The 14,619-nt window shown below is 47.3% G+C and overlaps 6 protein-coding genes across 6 annotated transcripts; 4 read left to right on the top strand and 2 right to left on the bottom strand.

Annotated features, from left to right (window-relative positions):
* Positions 1 to 2,215: 2,215 nt before the first annotated feature.
* N7539_004079 (NADPH-dependent FMN reductase ArsH) lies at positions 2,216 to 3,272 on the top strand (the record flags this gene model as incomplete). Its single annotated transcript, XM_056933681.1, has 2 exons — positions 2,216 to 2,788; positions 2,856 to 3,272. 2 exons carry the CDS (start codon positions 2,216 to 2,218, stop codon positions 3,270 to 3,272), a joined length of 990 nt encoding a protein of 329 aa, XP_056791222.1.
* Positions 3,273 to 3,533: 261 nt separating this feature from the next.
* Positions 3,534 to 3,812, top strand: N7539_004078 (uncharacterized protein; the record flags this gene model as incomplete). Its single annotated transcript, XM_056933680.1, has 1 exon — positions 3,534 to 3,812. One exon carries the CDS (start codon positions 3,534 to 3,536, stop codon positions 3,810 to 3,812), a length of 279 nt encoding a protein of 92 aa, XP_056791221.1.
* Positions 3,813 to 4,424: 612 nt separating this feature from the next.
* On the bottom strand, positions 4,425 to 4,823 carry N7539_004077 (arsenate reductase ArsC; the record flags this gene model as incomplete). The annotated part of the gene is made up of 1 exon (XM_056933679.1): positions 4,425 to 4,823. The coding sequence occupies one exon, from the start codon at positions 4,821 to 4,823 to the stop codon at positions 4,425 to 4,427; it is 399 nt and encodes a 132-aa protein (XP_056791220.1).
* Positions 4,824 to 5,480: 657 nt separating this feature from the next.
* Positions 5,481 to 6,827, top strand: N7539_004076 (arsenic resistance protein; the record flags this gene model as incomplete). The annotated part of the gene is made up of 4 exons (XM_056933678.1): positions 5,481 to 5,772; positions 5,825 to 5,967; positions 6,027 to 6,113; positions 6,171 to 6,827. 4 exons carry the CDS (start codon positions 5,481 to 5,483, stop codon positions 6,825 to 6,827), a joined length of 1,179 nt encoding a protein of 392 aa, XP_056791219.1.
* A 3,657-nt stretch (positions 6,828 to 10,484) lies between these two features.
* On the bottom strand, positions 10,485 to 11,578 carry N7539_004075 (uncharacterized protein; the record flags this gene model as incomplete). Its single annotated transcript, XM_056933677.1, has 5 exons — positions 10,485 to 10,516; positions 10,572 to 10,718; positions 10,774 to 11,116; positions 11,188 to 11,292; positions 11,375 to 11,578. 5 exons carry the CDS (start codon positions 11,576 to 11,578, stop codon positions 10,485 to 10,487), a joined length of 831 nt encoding a protein of 276 aa, XP_056791218.1.
* A 748-nt stretch (positions 11,579 to 12,326) lies between these two features.
* N7539_004074 (uncharacterized protein) lies at positions 12,327 to 12,986 on the top strand (the record flags this gene model as incomplete). Its single annotated transcript, XM_056933676.1, has 2 exons — positions 12,327 to 12,604; positions 12,677 to 12,986. 2 exons carry the CDS (start codon positions 12,327 to 12,329, stop codon positions 12,984 to 12,986), a joined length of 588 nt encoding a protein of 195 aa, XP_056791217.1.
* Positions 12,987 to 14,619: the final 1,633 nt, after the last annotated feature.

Raw genomic sequence — 14,619 nt, 5'->3', positions numbered from 1 at the left:
GATAAGCCATAATTCGCGTGATTTGCAGGAGGTTTTGACCGTAGAACCAAACTCGACTTTTAATCACAAGACTCTAATTGATCCCCTTCTAACACACTCATCTGGAATTGAATGGAGAGGAAGATGTAGAACATGAATTGAAAACAGAAGCAACAGCTAATGGGCAATATTGTACAACAATATTAAGACTGAAAGTTCGCTGTCGAAATGGTGCATCCGGCTATACTTGATGCCCAGGACTTTCGCTATCAAGTATGGCCGAATGATGAGAAAAATATTTGGTATCATGAGTTTGGGCACCCTTCGGCTAATTTACACTGGAGATATGTGGTGGCAAGTTGATCCTTGCTATTAAAGGATGCATTCCCTACTTGACGTGAGTGAACACAAAGCAATAGTTGCCAACAGACTTCCATTTGTTGTGCGAGAGATCTGGGTCACTCTTCCACCTCTCGAGATTGAGCTTCAGGATGCCATAATCAAGGCAACTTCATGCCACGCCAAAGGATTGTAAGGGTAGCGTAATTCACGTCGAATTCGCGCGCAATTTTCGCGATATTCGGTTTCTTCTGTCTTATAGCTGCTGCGAAGGCCTTAGCCATGCGAACCTCATCGGAATCGGCAGATTTAGGCATGTTTGGGAGGTGAAATAGCTAATTGAGCAGTGTATTCGAAAATCTATGAAGAACGCGTGGTTATGAAGAACGCGTGGCGCACCCATGAGCGGGAGCGAATGGGTGGGTCGCAGCGTAGCGAAGGGCACGGATAGTAGTTATATAGTGACCCACTTCAGTAGGCAATGAACACAGTGAGCCAATGGAATCCCTCCTTACTGTAATAGGGCTGATTTTGCCGCAAATCGTAAGGGTAATTAATCATGGTCCTTTCGTATTCCACTATTGACACCCTCCTTTGGGTATTTGGAGCATCTACACTCACTCGGCCCGTCAACAGACCTATGCGTAATAAGAACACTCGTTCCTCATGCTTGTTGTCCACACACACACACACACCTTCTGGTCTGGTGACTACTCACAATGGCTGCCGCAAAACCGCCCGGTCCGCTGTCATGTTCGAAAACGGATTCCTCCACAAGCCATAGATGGATAGATTTGGGCATTCCGCAGTTCCCTTCGGATTTTTCATTTTAACTTGACGGTAGTAAGTAGTAGGTGCAGATTGAAATCTATTCCCTGTCCAACTGCTCGAAAATTGACATATTTTTGATCATGCAATTCTGTTCCGAAGTACACCCGAGCTCAGATCGTATATCCCTAACGTCCGAGTACTCTCGCAAGCCTGTGATTATTCTGGCTGCAGTCTCGCATGACGTGGACTGGCCATCAAACAGCTGCTTTTCCGAGACGCGATCATGTGTGAGAGGCCTCAGTGCTGGTGCTTGGCTTGCTTTCCGTTCAATATCCTCCGTGGGAAGTTCTGGGTGTGGACTTGGCAAATTAGAAACGCGCCTAAAACTCTCTTTCTCATGCCGCTCTTGGTTCGGCAAAGGAACTGAGGGCTTTACGGATGAAAGATGGCAATCCAATGGAGGATCAGGTGGAAATGCCGTCCGTTGTACGCTTGTTGATTTTGCAGAGATGGTTCGCGAGGATCGGGGTGGAGTTGCACATGTTGTTTGTCTTCGTGACTCCAAGTACTCCTCGATCTCTTCCCCCGTGATACCGCGGAGGATCAGCAGTGAACGGAGCAGCACATTCTCTGCAGCGACCTTTCTTCCCGCTTCTTGGACTTCTTTTGTTGCCGTTACTCCAAGCGATTCGTAAGATCGTAACTTTTGCTCGATATGCTGAACGTATTCTTTGCGCCTCGCGCGAGAGCGCCGTTGGTTTTCGCGAATACGAGCAGATGATGTGGCATCACCCTTATTCATATTTTCGGCGCCCCTCCGAATTTTAGTTTTCGTGAGCAATTATGACTGATACACAGAACAATAGAATCTGCCTGGTTACTTGCGGATTCGCAGGTTTTGTCAACTCGGTACTCCGTACACGATTCAGTTTGGTAGGATGCCAGGCCAGGCGCCTCTGACATTTTGATGAAGTAGCGTGGTTACTAATCAAGACGCCCCAGTCCGGCTGCGATGATTTTATATCATCCAATCATGATCCACAAGTGACATATTCGATTTTTCTTATCAAAAAATGTAGTCTGCTCGCCTTTTGTACCGTCACCACCTCTGTTTATCACTTTATTAATGCCGCCGTACCTTGCACATGTATTTGCCTCAACCTTGAGACTGGCAACCAGGTCTGGACTATCTCCAAGGCGCCTCCAATGCTCGAATCTGTTCTGCACTATCCCTCAACAAATACCGCCAAGCGCATTCGAAACCCTAGCTATGCATCGCGATTCGGGAAAACCTTCCTACCGGTCTTTGACCTTATCTTCAAATGAAGACGACCCTGAGATTCGGAAAAAATATCGACCCTTCATTCTTTGCGATGATACAGCTGAGGACTGGATCAACAAACTAGAGTTAACTACTACCATTGACATGGCCGAGGAGGATCTCCGCAAAACGAACGACAGGCTAAAGGTTCTGGTACTCTATGGTAGCCTCCGAAGAAGATCATATTCCCGGCTCGTGGCCTATGAAGCATCTCGGATCCTTTTCCGGCTCGGTTGCGATGTGCGCGTTTTCGACCCCGAAGGCCTCCCCATAAAGAATGATAGCGACCATGGCCATCCGAAAGTACAGGAGCTCCGAGAACTCAGCCGATGGAGTGATGGGCATATCTGGGTTTCGCCCGAGCAACATGGCAATCTGGTTAGTTCTACCATCCGGTCAGCGGTTGATATGTATACTCACCTTCTATGGATTTTCGCCGTGCTAGACTGCGGTATTCAAGAACCAAATTGATTGGATACCCCTGAGCACAGGAAGCGTTCGTCCGACCCAAGGCCGAACACTTGCTATTGCCCAAGTGTGCGGTGGATCACAATCCTTTAATGCGGTTAACTCCCTGCGGATTCTCGGTCGATGGATGCGAATGTTTACAATTCCCAACCAATCATCAATTCCTAAGGCATACACTCATTTTCCCGACGAGGGTCAGCCTGCGGATCAAAGACTCATTTCTAGCGGCAATCGAGATCGGCTAGTGGACTGCATGGAGGAATTTGTAAAATACACTATCCTGATGCGGCCTCATATAGGACTATTTGCCGACCGTTTCAGTGAAAGAGAAGAGAAGAGACTGAAAGAAGAAAAGGCGCAGCTTCGTGCAGCCGGTATTGAGACGTGTACATAGAGACTGATAGACAGACCTTTGGATCGCTGAATGCATCATCTACAGCCCCGTCTTCTTAGTCTAATGTTTAGGGTCCGATCTAGCAGGATGACTTCACCCCTATAGTGACACCATAGGCACCATACTTTTCCATCAGGGGATATACGCGGGACCACCAGCTATCCACCCTTTGATCCCTCCATTAATACGAACTCGTACGGTCTCATTGGATCTCAGTGCCAGAACTTTCGTATTTCTGTATTTGGCGGTCCTAAATTCGTCATGACTATGAACATGTTTGAACCTTCTGCTATCAAAGTCAAGGACATGCGTGATCCCGGCTCTACGTCCATCGAATTGCATGTTAAGGTTGAGACTGCCGAGGGCACAGATCTCCCAGAAATCTCAGACGAACGACTTCCTCGGGGCCAGCAGGGCCTGACGTTCAGCATTGAATCCATCCTTCGCCTGAAAACTTTCTACTCTTTATCGCCATTTCCTACTGTGCCTGGACAGAAATTTTCACAAAAAAGGGTACAGTACGTCTTAAAGATGAGATAGTCAAGCTCCAGGGTCTCTCACAGGTGAAGCCTTTTGTGTCTGGGCAGCGCCGCAGATCCATCCAACCTCCGTCATATCATGCAACGGACAATATCACGCCGTCTGTCCAGTACAACAGCATAATTCCAGCCCCTTATACAGGGTTTCAAAGCGGCTGGGCCACGGTTATCCGTTTTCCTATCCAGATCCCTGCTGGACTTCTTCCAACATTTCGCAGAGCCGTTGTTGCCAGGCATTACAGTAGTATCACACGTGTCAAATGCAGCAATGCATATATCAAGCGAATGGTCTTTGAGGTCCCTGTTCACACATATGTTCACCACAAAGAGCGTTTGAGATACCAGCAGCAGGATACAAGTTCGTTCCATTCCCATTAGTTATTGAATAGCTCAGTTAGTCACCAGAGTGACACACAGAGACCTTTAATTGAGGGGACATGGCAATTAAATCAATCTAATAAACAGAAAAATAAATCGCCAGAAATGAGATTGTCGGGGTTCATGCCTGATAAAAGGGAAAGCGGATACAGCAAAATATGCGAGACAGATATGAGCACACGAATCTGGGATTCGAGCCGAGTGTTTATCTTCTATCGACTGTCGTCGTCGAGATTCAGACAGAGGGTTGAAGCTCGGTGATAAGAGCCTCGACGCGACGACGGATCTCGTCGCGAATAGGACGTACAGCATCAAGGCCTTGCCCGGCAGGGTCGTTAAGTTGCCAGTCGAGATAGCGCTTGCCAGCAAAGAAGGGGCAGGCGTCTCCACAACCCATTGTGATGACAACATCACTGGCTTGAACCGCATCGGCGGTTAAAATCTTAGGTTTTTGGCTGGTGAGGTCGATACCTTCTTCGAGCATGGCTTCGACGACGACGGGATTGATAGAGTCGACTGGGGCTGATCCGGCAGAGCGCACTTCGATAGTGTCACCTGCGAGATGACTAAGGTAGCCAGCCGCCATTTGAGAGCGACCAGCGTTGTGGACGCAGACGAACAAGACGCTAGGCATATCAGCGATGATATGTCTTTCGAGTGATTGACTGGGCGGTCGTTGTGGTGTAATTTGTTGAATTTGAGGGACGACAGTGGGATATAAAATGACAAAGATATACTCTTCAAAAAATAGACAAAAAGTGATGTGTCGGTGCCTTAATTCTTATGCCAACAGAAAAGAGACAGCGGAGGCATTTCTTGAGTTTTATAAATTATACGTTAATAGCTTGCAAAGGAGCGTGATTAATAACCCGTCGATCTAGACCATTTTGTACACATCGGGTGCCGTGTGATGGTGTTGTCCCACAACTCAGTAGCGTTTAAAGGGGCCTTTTCGTGAGTCGTAGGTATCAATCTGCGTGTCACTTCTGCACTATGATTGGTTGAAAAAACGATTTCATCAGTTCTAAAACATAAGCCAGGAGAATTGCCAGTATGTCACGGACTGCCTATGATTGGTCAAGAGTGATAGGCTGTGATTTGTCTTCCGTGATTAGTCGTCGGGATGTGCCACTCCTAACCAGGATAGGACTAGCTTATAAGTCCCCTTGGATGGGAAAGCTCAGTCCCTTCTAATTTATAAAAGACCTCTGCTGGTTGTCCGAGATTCCTAGGAGTCCCTCACTTAAATTTTCCTTCAACATCTCATATAATCAACCTGGTGATTCTAGAGATGGCCACTCAGACAGGTCTGCCCGCGGAGACCGATCCGCAAATTCACAACGCGACACTCCATGATCCGTCAGCCAGTCCCACGACCCTGGATATTGAAAAACAAAGGACGGACGAAACTGAGGAGGCGATGACCAAGCAATCAGATTTCAAAAGTCTTGGCTGGTTAGATCGTTTTCTGGCCGTATGGATCTTCCTTGCTATGGCCATCGGAATCATACTGGGGAATTTTGTGGAAAATACGGGACCCGCCCTTCAGAAGGGGAAATTCGTCGGGGTTTCTATTCCAATCGGTATTTACTCACGAGCTTTTTAACAATAAAGCTCTTGACTAACCGTTGCAAGCGATCGGTCTCCTGGTTATGATGTATCCTATTCTTTGCAAAGTGCGATACGAATCTTTACACCACGTCTTCCGAGAGCGAGGGATATGGATTCAGATTGCGTTCAGTATCTTTGTTAATTGGATTATTGCTCCCTTCTTGATGGTAAGATGCAGAAGCCTTCGGCTCATCATAGTGATGCTTGCTGATATTGTGTATTATAGCTAGCACTGGCATGGGCTTTCCTACCGGACGAACCAGAACTTCGGGAGGGCTTGATTCTTGTTGGATTAGCTAGGTGTATCGCTATGGTAAAACACTTTGCTCTATGCTGTGCCCGAATTGAACTAATATATCGTTGCTAATAGGTTCTTATCTGGACCGGTCTCGCTGGCGGTGACAGTGAATACTGTGCTATCCTTGTTGCAGTTAATTCACTGCTGCAGATGGTGCTCTTCGCTCCCTTGGCGATTTTCTTCATCAACGTCATTGGTCATTCTGCTAGCCAAGTTACATTATCTTATTCTGCCGCTGCCCAAAGCGTGGCAGTTTTCCTTGGCATCCCTCTAGGTACCGCAATCATTACCCGTATAACCCTTCGGAAGATCGCTGGCCCACGTTGGTACGACCAGGTTTTCCTGAAATGGGCTGGCCCGTGGTCACTGATTGGGCTTCTCTTCACAATCCTTGTGTTGTTCGCGTCTCAGGGTCGCCAGGTGGTACATCAGATCGTATCAGTGATCCGAGTCGCCGCTCCGCTTATCGTTTATTTTATTATTGTCTTCTTCGTCACTCTTCTTGTGACCTACAAATTGGGATTTGGTTACAAGTTAGCCGCTACTCAAAGTTTCACCGCTGCCAGCAACAATTTCGAGCTTGCCATTGCTGTCGCTGTTGCGACGTTCGGTGCCAATAGTAACCAAGCTCTTGCCTCCACCGTGGGCCCGTTGATTGAGGTTCCGGTACTACTTGGCCTTGTCTATGTCGTCAAGTTTATAGCAAAGCGAGTTGGCTGGAAGGATTGAGTCAAAAAAAGATTATTCAAGCCTTGTGAAATGATTTTATAATTATTTATTTATTGAAATAAAAAAAAGATCAGATGCAAAATATACACTATTGAACACAAGCAGTTTCTTCCCTCAAGGCTCCTCAAATACTGTTGCCATAAAAGGGCGACACTCACAATTGAGAATACCGTGGATGAATGCAGGTTTCCGGCTCAATAATGATACTCTATTCAACATAGTTTCAAAACCTAATGAATATCTGGAATTAAGAGCATTATTCGCAACAGAGCGAGAACCGTCAGGAAAGACCGACATAGTAGAGGTGGCTGCCTCTCACTAACCAAGTATGTGGCTCTGATATTTCAATTTCTGGAAGCTAAAAAAAATGCAGGCGCACCAGAAACGGGAACTTCTAGTTATACGGAGTATACCTGATTTCCCTTTCGGGTTGTGGTTTATCTTCTCGTAAAGTCTTACGCTTCCCCTTCCGGTATGTACCCAATTTTTCTAGTGGTTGACGGTTCTCGCCCAATGTTCCAGAGTTAGAGTCTGCTATTGGCCCATCCAATTCATAGATGATGGTGCCAGATTGACAGAATAGTTTATAGATTAGTATCAAGGAGATACAATCGACAGGATAATTGCTTGATATCTGGTTCCGTCCGATAACCGTACAAAGACGCGAGAACCGAGTACACGCCCTTCCGAAGGGCGCTAAGTCGACTAGTGAATTCGACAACACTCATTCACTGTGCGAAAAGGATCTAAGGCCATATTCGGTTCGAGTCGCCAGGTAAGTAAGTACATGTAAAGGCTCGCATAATGACATCGGTTGCAGTCCCACTCCTGCTCGAATTTATTGCGTTTGAGGAATAACCATGGGTGCAACCTAGTCCTTTAGGTTGCTCTGCATTTTGTCCTGAGCCCCTGGAGAGACAGCAGTTCTGTCAGAAGCTGAGTTTGATGCGGAAGGAGATATCAGTTCAGGACTGCCGGTTCCCATATTGGAAGAGAGCGCCGACATATTATGGCCATCGAGAAGAGCGTGACACTGGGGCGTCGGTGGGGGCGATTTGGCAGCTACTGGCGTGGTTTTCAGCTGGCCTTGCGATGAAGAGTCTGTTTGCTGTCTTTGCGACCTCAAGTGTGCTTCGATATCTGTCTCCGTGAGCCCATAGAGGATCAACAGTGACCGCAAGAGAGAATTCTCTCTCGTCATTTTTTCTCTCGCTTCTTGGAAGACCAGCGTTTTGTCGACATTGTGTCTTTCTATTGACAGCAACTGTTGCTCCAGGTGCTGAGTGTACGACACGCACCGAGAGCGTCGCTGGTTTTCGCGGAGCGGACCGTATGACGTGTAAGCCTCACTGGCTCTGCGAGAATTTCCTGCACTCATGGTGTCGAATATTTTCTGAAAGAGCTGAAAACGCAGCTGGATTAACGGGTTAGGGGAGCTGAAAGGTGTCCAGACCCGATATGCTGTCAAGATAAGCAGAAAGGCCCCTCAATCGCCATCCGTCCGAAGGAGAGATTGATGCAGGTGACACGTCAGTGCGTCTGATATCCTAGAACCCGCGTGTGGTGCGTGGCGATAAAAGTGACTCATTGATGGATGATGATTGGGCGCAATAAGGTGCGGGGCGCGGCTAATGATAGTAGCAGGAGCCGCATGAATGCCGCTGGGAGCAGATCGCCGATGGACCAACTGTATTCACGCCGTTCTGTTTTGACTAGAGGTAATATATCCCGCCCATTAACAGATGCTATAACCTAGGATATTGGCCCCCATCAGAAATGTGTTAACTAAAATCGCCCTGTCTCTCCTACACAAAATTGACACACGGGCATACTGATTAGATAGCGTGGCTCATATAACAGCACCGATTAAAAGGCACCCCACCCATTCTTTTAACTTCAAGAAGATTCCAAAGTTCGCACGGCATAGCCGAGCGGAAGCGGAATATCCTCTATATTGTCCGCGTGCTGTCCCTTACGAGCTCTTTATTAACCTGACCAACTGTTGCTCGGTAAGTTGGATTTGGCAATTGTCCCGAACATATTAGATAGTACTTTACTCTGCCTTAAAAACCTTCCCTCGCTCCATATATCGTTAGTAGTTATTTGATGGTTAGGAATAAAATCTCTTAGGTTCCTGCGGGGATTCTAAGTTAGTCGATCAGCACTGTATAGCATATAACACAAAGACGATAGACAATGCCATGAATCCTCGAAAAAGTCCATTATAACTCTGTATGTTCAGATGTGCATCCAAGTCTTTTGGCGTTATTGCCACGGCGGTAGTATTTGCTATTAAGTCACGGCCATCCAGTCAATGATAGGGCAGTAACTTAACAAGGAAGTTAGTTAACTTAAGTTACGGGAGGTTATTAGTCAGCGATGTCACATGGTTTAAGTTAGTTACCTGTTTGCCCCCGACGTATGACCCAACGCTATGACACCCCAGCTCATCTGATTCTCGTAGACGAATAAATCAAACGAGCTTCTTTATATTATTGATATCTATCATACGCCTGTTTGATCTCCTCCAGGTCTTGCGAATATCTGGTTCGAGTCGGTTCGTGCCGACTGTCCTTCTATCATCTCGCAACTTCCCGCTGGTTTGCCCGCTGTGACGGCAGGTATCATGCCGCGGGTTAAAACTAAAACTAAGGTCAGTGAACAGACTACATTAGGTAGAGTGAACTACCATAATCACCTTCCAGATACGGAGTACTCGTTATAACACAGTATATCTCTTCCAGAGCGAAGATCTCGCACGCATTCGCAATAACCAGCGACGGTCAAGAGCACGGCGGCAAGAATACGTTCGTGATCTGGAGAAACGAGTCAAAGAATATGAGCAAATTCTCTCCTCGCATAATTTGCCTGATCAATCAATGATCCAGCATTTGCGGGCTGAGAACGACTCCATGAAACGTTTACTTGATTCCTTGGGCCTCAGCCAGGCACTATGGCGCCAACTTAGTGACCATAACCTCGATCACCTAAGCCCCCTTTCACTAGCTGTAGGTTCGCCAACTTTGGGCCTGGAATTCCTATACTAATCAAGTAAAGGCTGCCTGGCCGTCTTTGAGCGAATCTCTCTTGGTGCCAACGGAGGCATCACTACCTGGGTCCTTCCTTAATCTGGGCTCGCCGAATGAGCTGCATTCTTCCTTGGTTACTATGAAACTGGGAATCCCTACATTGAATGCATCGCAGCCTCTGATCGAGGTTGGTTTTAACCCTTCAGATATTGCTTCGGACGGATCCAACCGCGTAGCCAGTGGCTCTCAAGTTGAAGAAGTACTAGATCATACAGATGAAGATACGACCCTTTGTTCACTGGCATATCAATGGGTGGTTCAATGCAATATCAGAAACGTGGACATACAGATTATCTCCGGTTGGATGCAGCATGGATTCCAGTCTGGGAGAAACCCCATGGAGGGGTGCAGGATCAATAATCAAATCCTTCTGGCTGTTTTAACAGAGTTATCCTAAAGGTTGCATTTTCTGATCAAGATCGTACTTTTTCCGTGATAGATAGTATTTTTTTGCTCAACTAAGGAAGAACTTGCTACGGACAATGATGGTTGTAGTCTCAAGCCTTGCGTAACTTCCATAAAACTTGGAGATGATTCGAACAACGTAGGTGACAGACGGAATAGGTTTCTAGGGTCTGATTGCATAAATCTGAAACGAACCTTGTCATGACAAATATCAGTTTCATGCGGGTAAAGCGACTAGCACGTAACTCACCGGCCCATTCATTGAAGTCACGTTCCAGCAGGCTTTCTGTGGTCAGGCCCGCTGGCTTCGATACCTCGCAGCATGTCGTAATCTTCTGATCCTGAATCATGTATTTATAGACATTCAGGTCCTTCTGAGTGTCGACGATCATTGTATCTATCGTAGTCAACATATCAAGAACAAACTCAAGGCGAATAAACATGGTACATACCTTTAAATCCAGCTTTACGCAGGTATTCCTCATACTCTTGAACCTGGCTAGCACCGGCAATGCATCCAACATACAAGGACAGGTCTTTTGCGATTTCCTCAGGGAGCGTTTTTCGAGCGAGAATATCACTTATAGCGACACGACCACCGGGTACTAACAAGCGAAACATCTCGTGGAAGGCTTGCTGTTTGTCAGCAGTAGGGACCAGGTTCACCACGCAGTTGCTGACGATGCAGTTAACTGTGGAACTTGGTAGAGGGATAGAAGTGATGGAGGCTTCAATGAATGATGCATTGGGGGCGCCTGCTTTCTCTGCATTCTTCTGTGCCAAGTCAAGCATACTCTATTCAAGAAGCTTCAGATTAGATACCAGATTATGTTACTATGGGAGATCTGCAGATCGAAGTGCCTCACCTTCGTCATGTCCACACCAATCGCCTTTCCTTTCGGGCCGACCTTTCGGGCTGCTAAAAGGACATCAATGCCTCCGCCACTGCCCAAGTCGACAACTGTCTCTCCCTGCAAAAGTAGTTGGTACTAATTCTATCCAAAATAACCAGTAGAGTACCAGTAAGTGTCTCATTGTCCTGTTTAAACTCACCTCACGTAGGTTGGCGAGGGCTAGTGGATTCCCACAGCTCACTCCCAGATTTGCAGCTTCCGGAATGGAGCTTAGCTCCGACGCCTCGTATCCAAATGATTCAGCAACGCTCCTCTCTGCTGCAGTATGTTCTCCAGAGTAAGATCTCCCAGCTAGCTCGCCATAGCGAGCCTGGACAAGGTCGTAAATCTCATTCGGTTCCATTCTGACAGGTAGTGTTAATCCGATTATATGGAAAAAAAATTTAAGGGGAGGCAGCCACACGGCCTTTAGGTGTGCAGGCAGAGGGTATAAATAATTGAGAAGTGATCTCTGCAAAGATCCGTACCCCTCACACCGAATGATTCGGAATGTCACCGTAAATGAAACCCAAAAGCTCAAAATGGTATCGAAAACTGTCGAACTTGGGAGTGGTATTTTACCACTAGCAATATGCTTATTCATCGAGTACCCACATGTCTTTGTGTTTTGTATGTAAATTACGGGGTTCCGAGACAACACTTTCAAGTCACTCTCGAGTATCCCATGGATCCTCTGAGACACGGAGGAATTGGTCCCATCCACATATCAACTATGGACCAACTCTGCAGATGTGTATTTAACATACCTCTGCCTGCCACTCATTTTATCGACAATCAATCAATCCACTCGTTATCTCTCAATTCGCTAGTTCTCATACGTATGCATACCCGTAGCTGATAGTTCGTCAGTTATGAGCCCGAATGCACACTGGTAGAACCACAAGGTACATCTTACCGCACGAGAGCTCTGTATCTTGCCAGTGAGAGGCTTCCATATACCCCTGATCGTTCTTGTTCCGCCACGCGGTCGGTCGCACGAGCTCGAAACGAATCCCTGAGGCTCCACGCGAGCAAGAGAGCCCAGACTACACGTTTCCCGCCTCAACACGACTTGAGAAGCCACAAGAACCCATACAAAGTTATATGCGAAGATGTCAAACGACAAACAAGGCAAAGGATCGGATAGTGTCCCATGGGACCAGCGTCTTCGGTCAAAGCCACAGTGGAGGGTATGGATTAATTATATAAAATCGGCAGCGGTCTCGGAGGGAGTTTGGCAGTATATGGACCCGGACCTGTCAGACGACGAGGTTAAAACACTGCCAAATATAGAGGACCCTCCTACTCCTGAGATAGTCAACCCTAACGTCTCGGACATTGCAGATCTTACCGATAAGGAGTATAAGAGATTCAACCGATACACTACCCAGTAGACCTTGCATCGGCCCATTTGGAAAGAGGCATGGAAAGGCCTGAACCAACTCAACGATAAGATCACCAGCAGTGTCGCCACAGAGCATCACTCTCGCCTGGTTGGTTGCCGTAATCCGAGGGAGAAGCTTCTGAAACTAAAGGAGCACTTCGCACCAGAGGAAGATACACGGAGAGAAGAACTTCGCCAGGCATGGAGAGAGATGATCCGATATAAGCCGCGAAGCACTGTTATCGATCAGTGGCTTAACGGTTGGACGAACTTGTATGATGAATGCAAGGCAGCAGACGTCCTAGACGTGGTTTATCGACCAAAAGACCCTATCCGAGACTTCCTCAGGTCAACAAGAACACTCGATGAGTTCTTCTACTCCACTTAGATGAGGCAGGTCAAGTTCGAGACTCCTACCTTTCTGCACATTATCGAGGAGTATCGGAGAAGGCATAAGGAGCTTAGCGAATCCAAGAAAGGTGGAAGCAGTGCACTTGCGATGTATGCGAATACGACGCTCTTTAGTCGAAAACCTGGGTAGTCTGGTTAAAACCCTTCAAGAGATGAATACCGCAAGAGATGCCCCTGTGGAGGGAAGGAGCACCACTTCTCGGAGTGCCCTTATTTCGTCAAATCAAGGAGACCAGAGGGTTGGAAGCCAGAGGGTCGCATCGAGAGGAATATGGACCGTTTCATCAAGATGATGAGCCCGTCTGATCAAGAAGAGATCAAAAAGCTACGGGGATCAACCGAAACTGCCCTAATTCCCTCGTCAACGAAGGTAACGACGACTTCACCGGCGCAGGCGAAAACCGTTCAGTTCGCTGCAGCAGATAAAGAAGACTTCCCACACATCAATATAGCAATGTTATCCGTGAATATCTCACCGTATATGTATCACGCTGCTTCGCTGTATCCGCTGAAAAATGCCTGGATAGTTGATTCAGGAGCGAACGTTCATATCTGTAACCGACGTGACCGTTTTGACTTCCTGGAAAACGATCACTTCAAGATATCCACTAGCGACGGCGAATCTTCGATTGAGGGCGTTGGTACGGCGAGACTCACAGTAAGGAATCCTTGGAATAGAAAGCAATCGATTACCAAGATATCCAATATGCTGTATGCCCCAGACTTCCACACGAATATCCTCAGTGTCTCGGAAATCAAGAAGAATGGGTACTTCTTCAACAGCGAGATCCCCGCGATCACTTACCGCAGAAAGGCAATAGCGCATTGCGCAGAGCTCTATGGCCTATATCTCTTGGAGTACAGTAAGGCATCCGCACTAGCCTTTCCCTCCTTCAAACCGTCTGCAAAACCCCTAGTATCAACTGCAACACCGGCGCGGTGGCATCGAAGACTCGGACACATGTACGACCAGCGTGTTAAGCGCCTCGCAGAGATGGTGGATGGCATTGATATCAAGGGAAGAACTAAGGAAAACGCTGAGAGCAATCCAGAGAGGTGTGAACCTTGTCAGTTAGCAAGAGCCAGGAAACAGATCTCTCGTCGTCCAGCTGGTCGTACCCATATATATGGTAAGTTCGGCAAGATTCATTTTGACCTGATTGAGATGGATGAAGCGTTCAACGGCGACCGGTGGGTCTCGCACCTCTACGTTGAGGGGATTCGGCTTCATCTAGCAGCATCACACCGAAAGAAAAATGGCTGTCAGCAAGCGATCAAGTACTTCGTTACATACCTGATAAATCATCTCAAGATGCCCCTCAGGGCGTTCCATACTGACAACGAGCGATCCGCTGGCGAAACGGTCTGGGACTTCTGCAGATCGATGGGATTCGTCGTTGAATTCATCGTCGTTGATACTCCTAAACAAAACAGCTTCGCTAAGCGAGCTAGGGGGGTAATTATCGGTGTGGCAAGAGCTTTCCTGGCTGATGCGGGTTTACCGAAGAATCTCTGGCCCGAAGCGATAAAGGCGGCGGTTTATATCATTAACAGATCGCCCACGAAGCTACCAGACGGCCGGTGGATCATCCCCTGGTCGGAGGCCTCAG

This window comes from Penicillium diatomitis (assembly GCF_028827545.1).
Source record: "Penicillium diatomitis strain IBT 30728 chromosome Unknown utg000004l_segment0_segment0, whole genome shotgun sequence".
Taxonomy (NCBI): Eukaryota; Fungi; Ascomycota; class Eurotiomycetes; order Eurotiales; family Aspergillaceae; genus Penicillium; species Penicillium diatomitis.
This window is presented reverse-complemented; position numbering and strand designations above follow the sequence as displayed.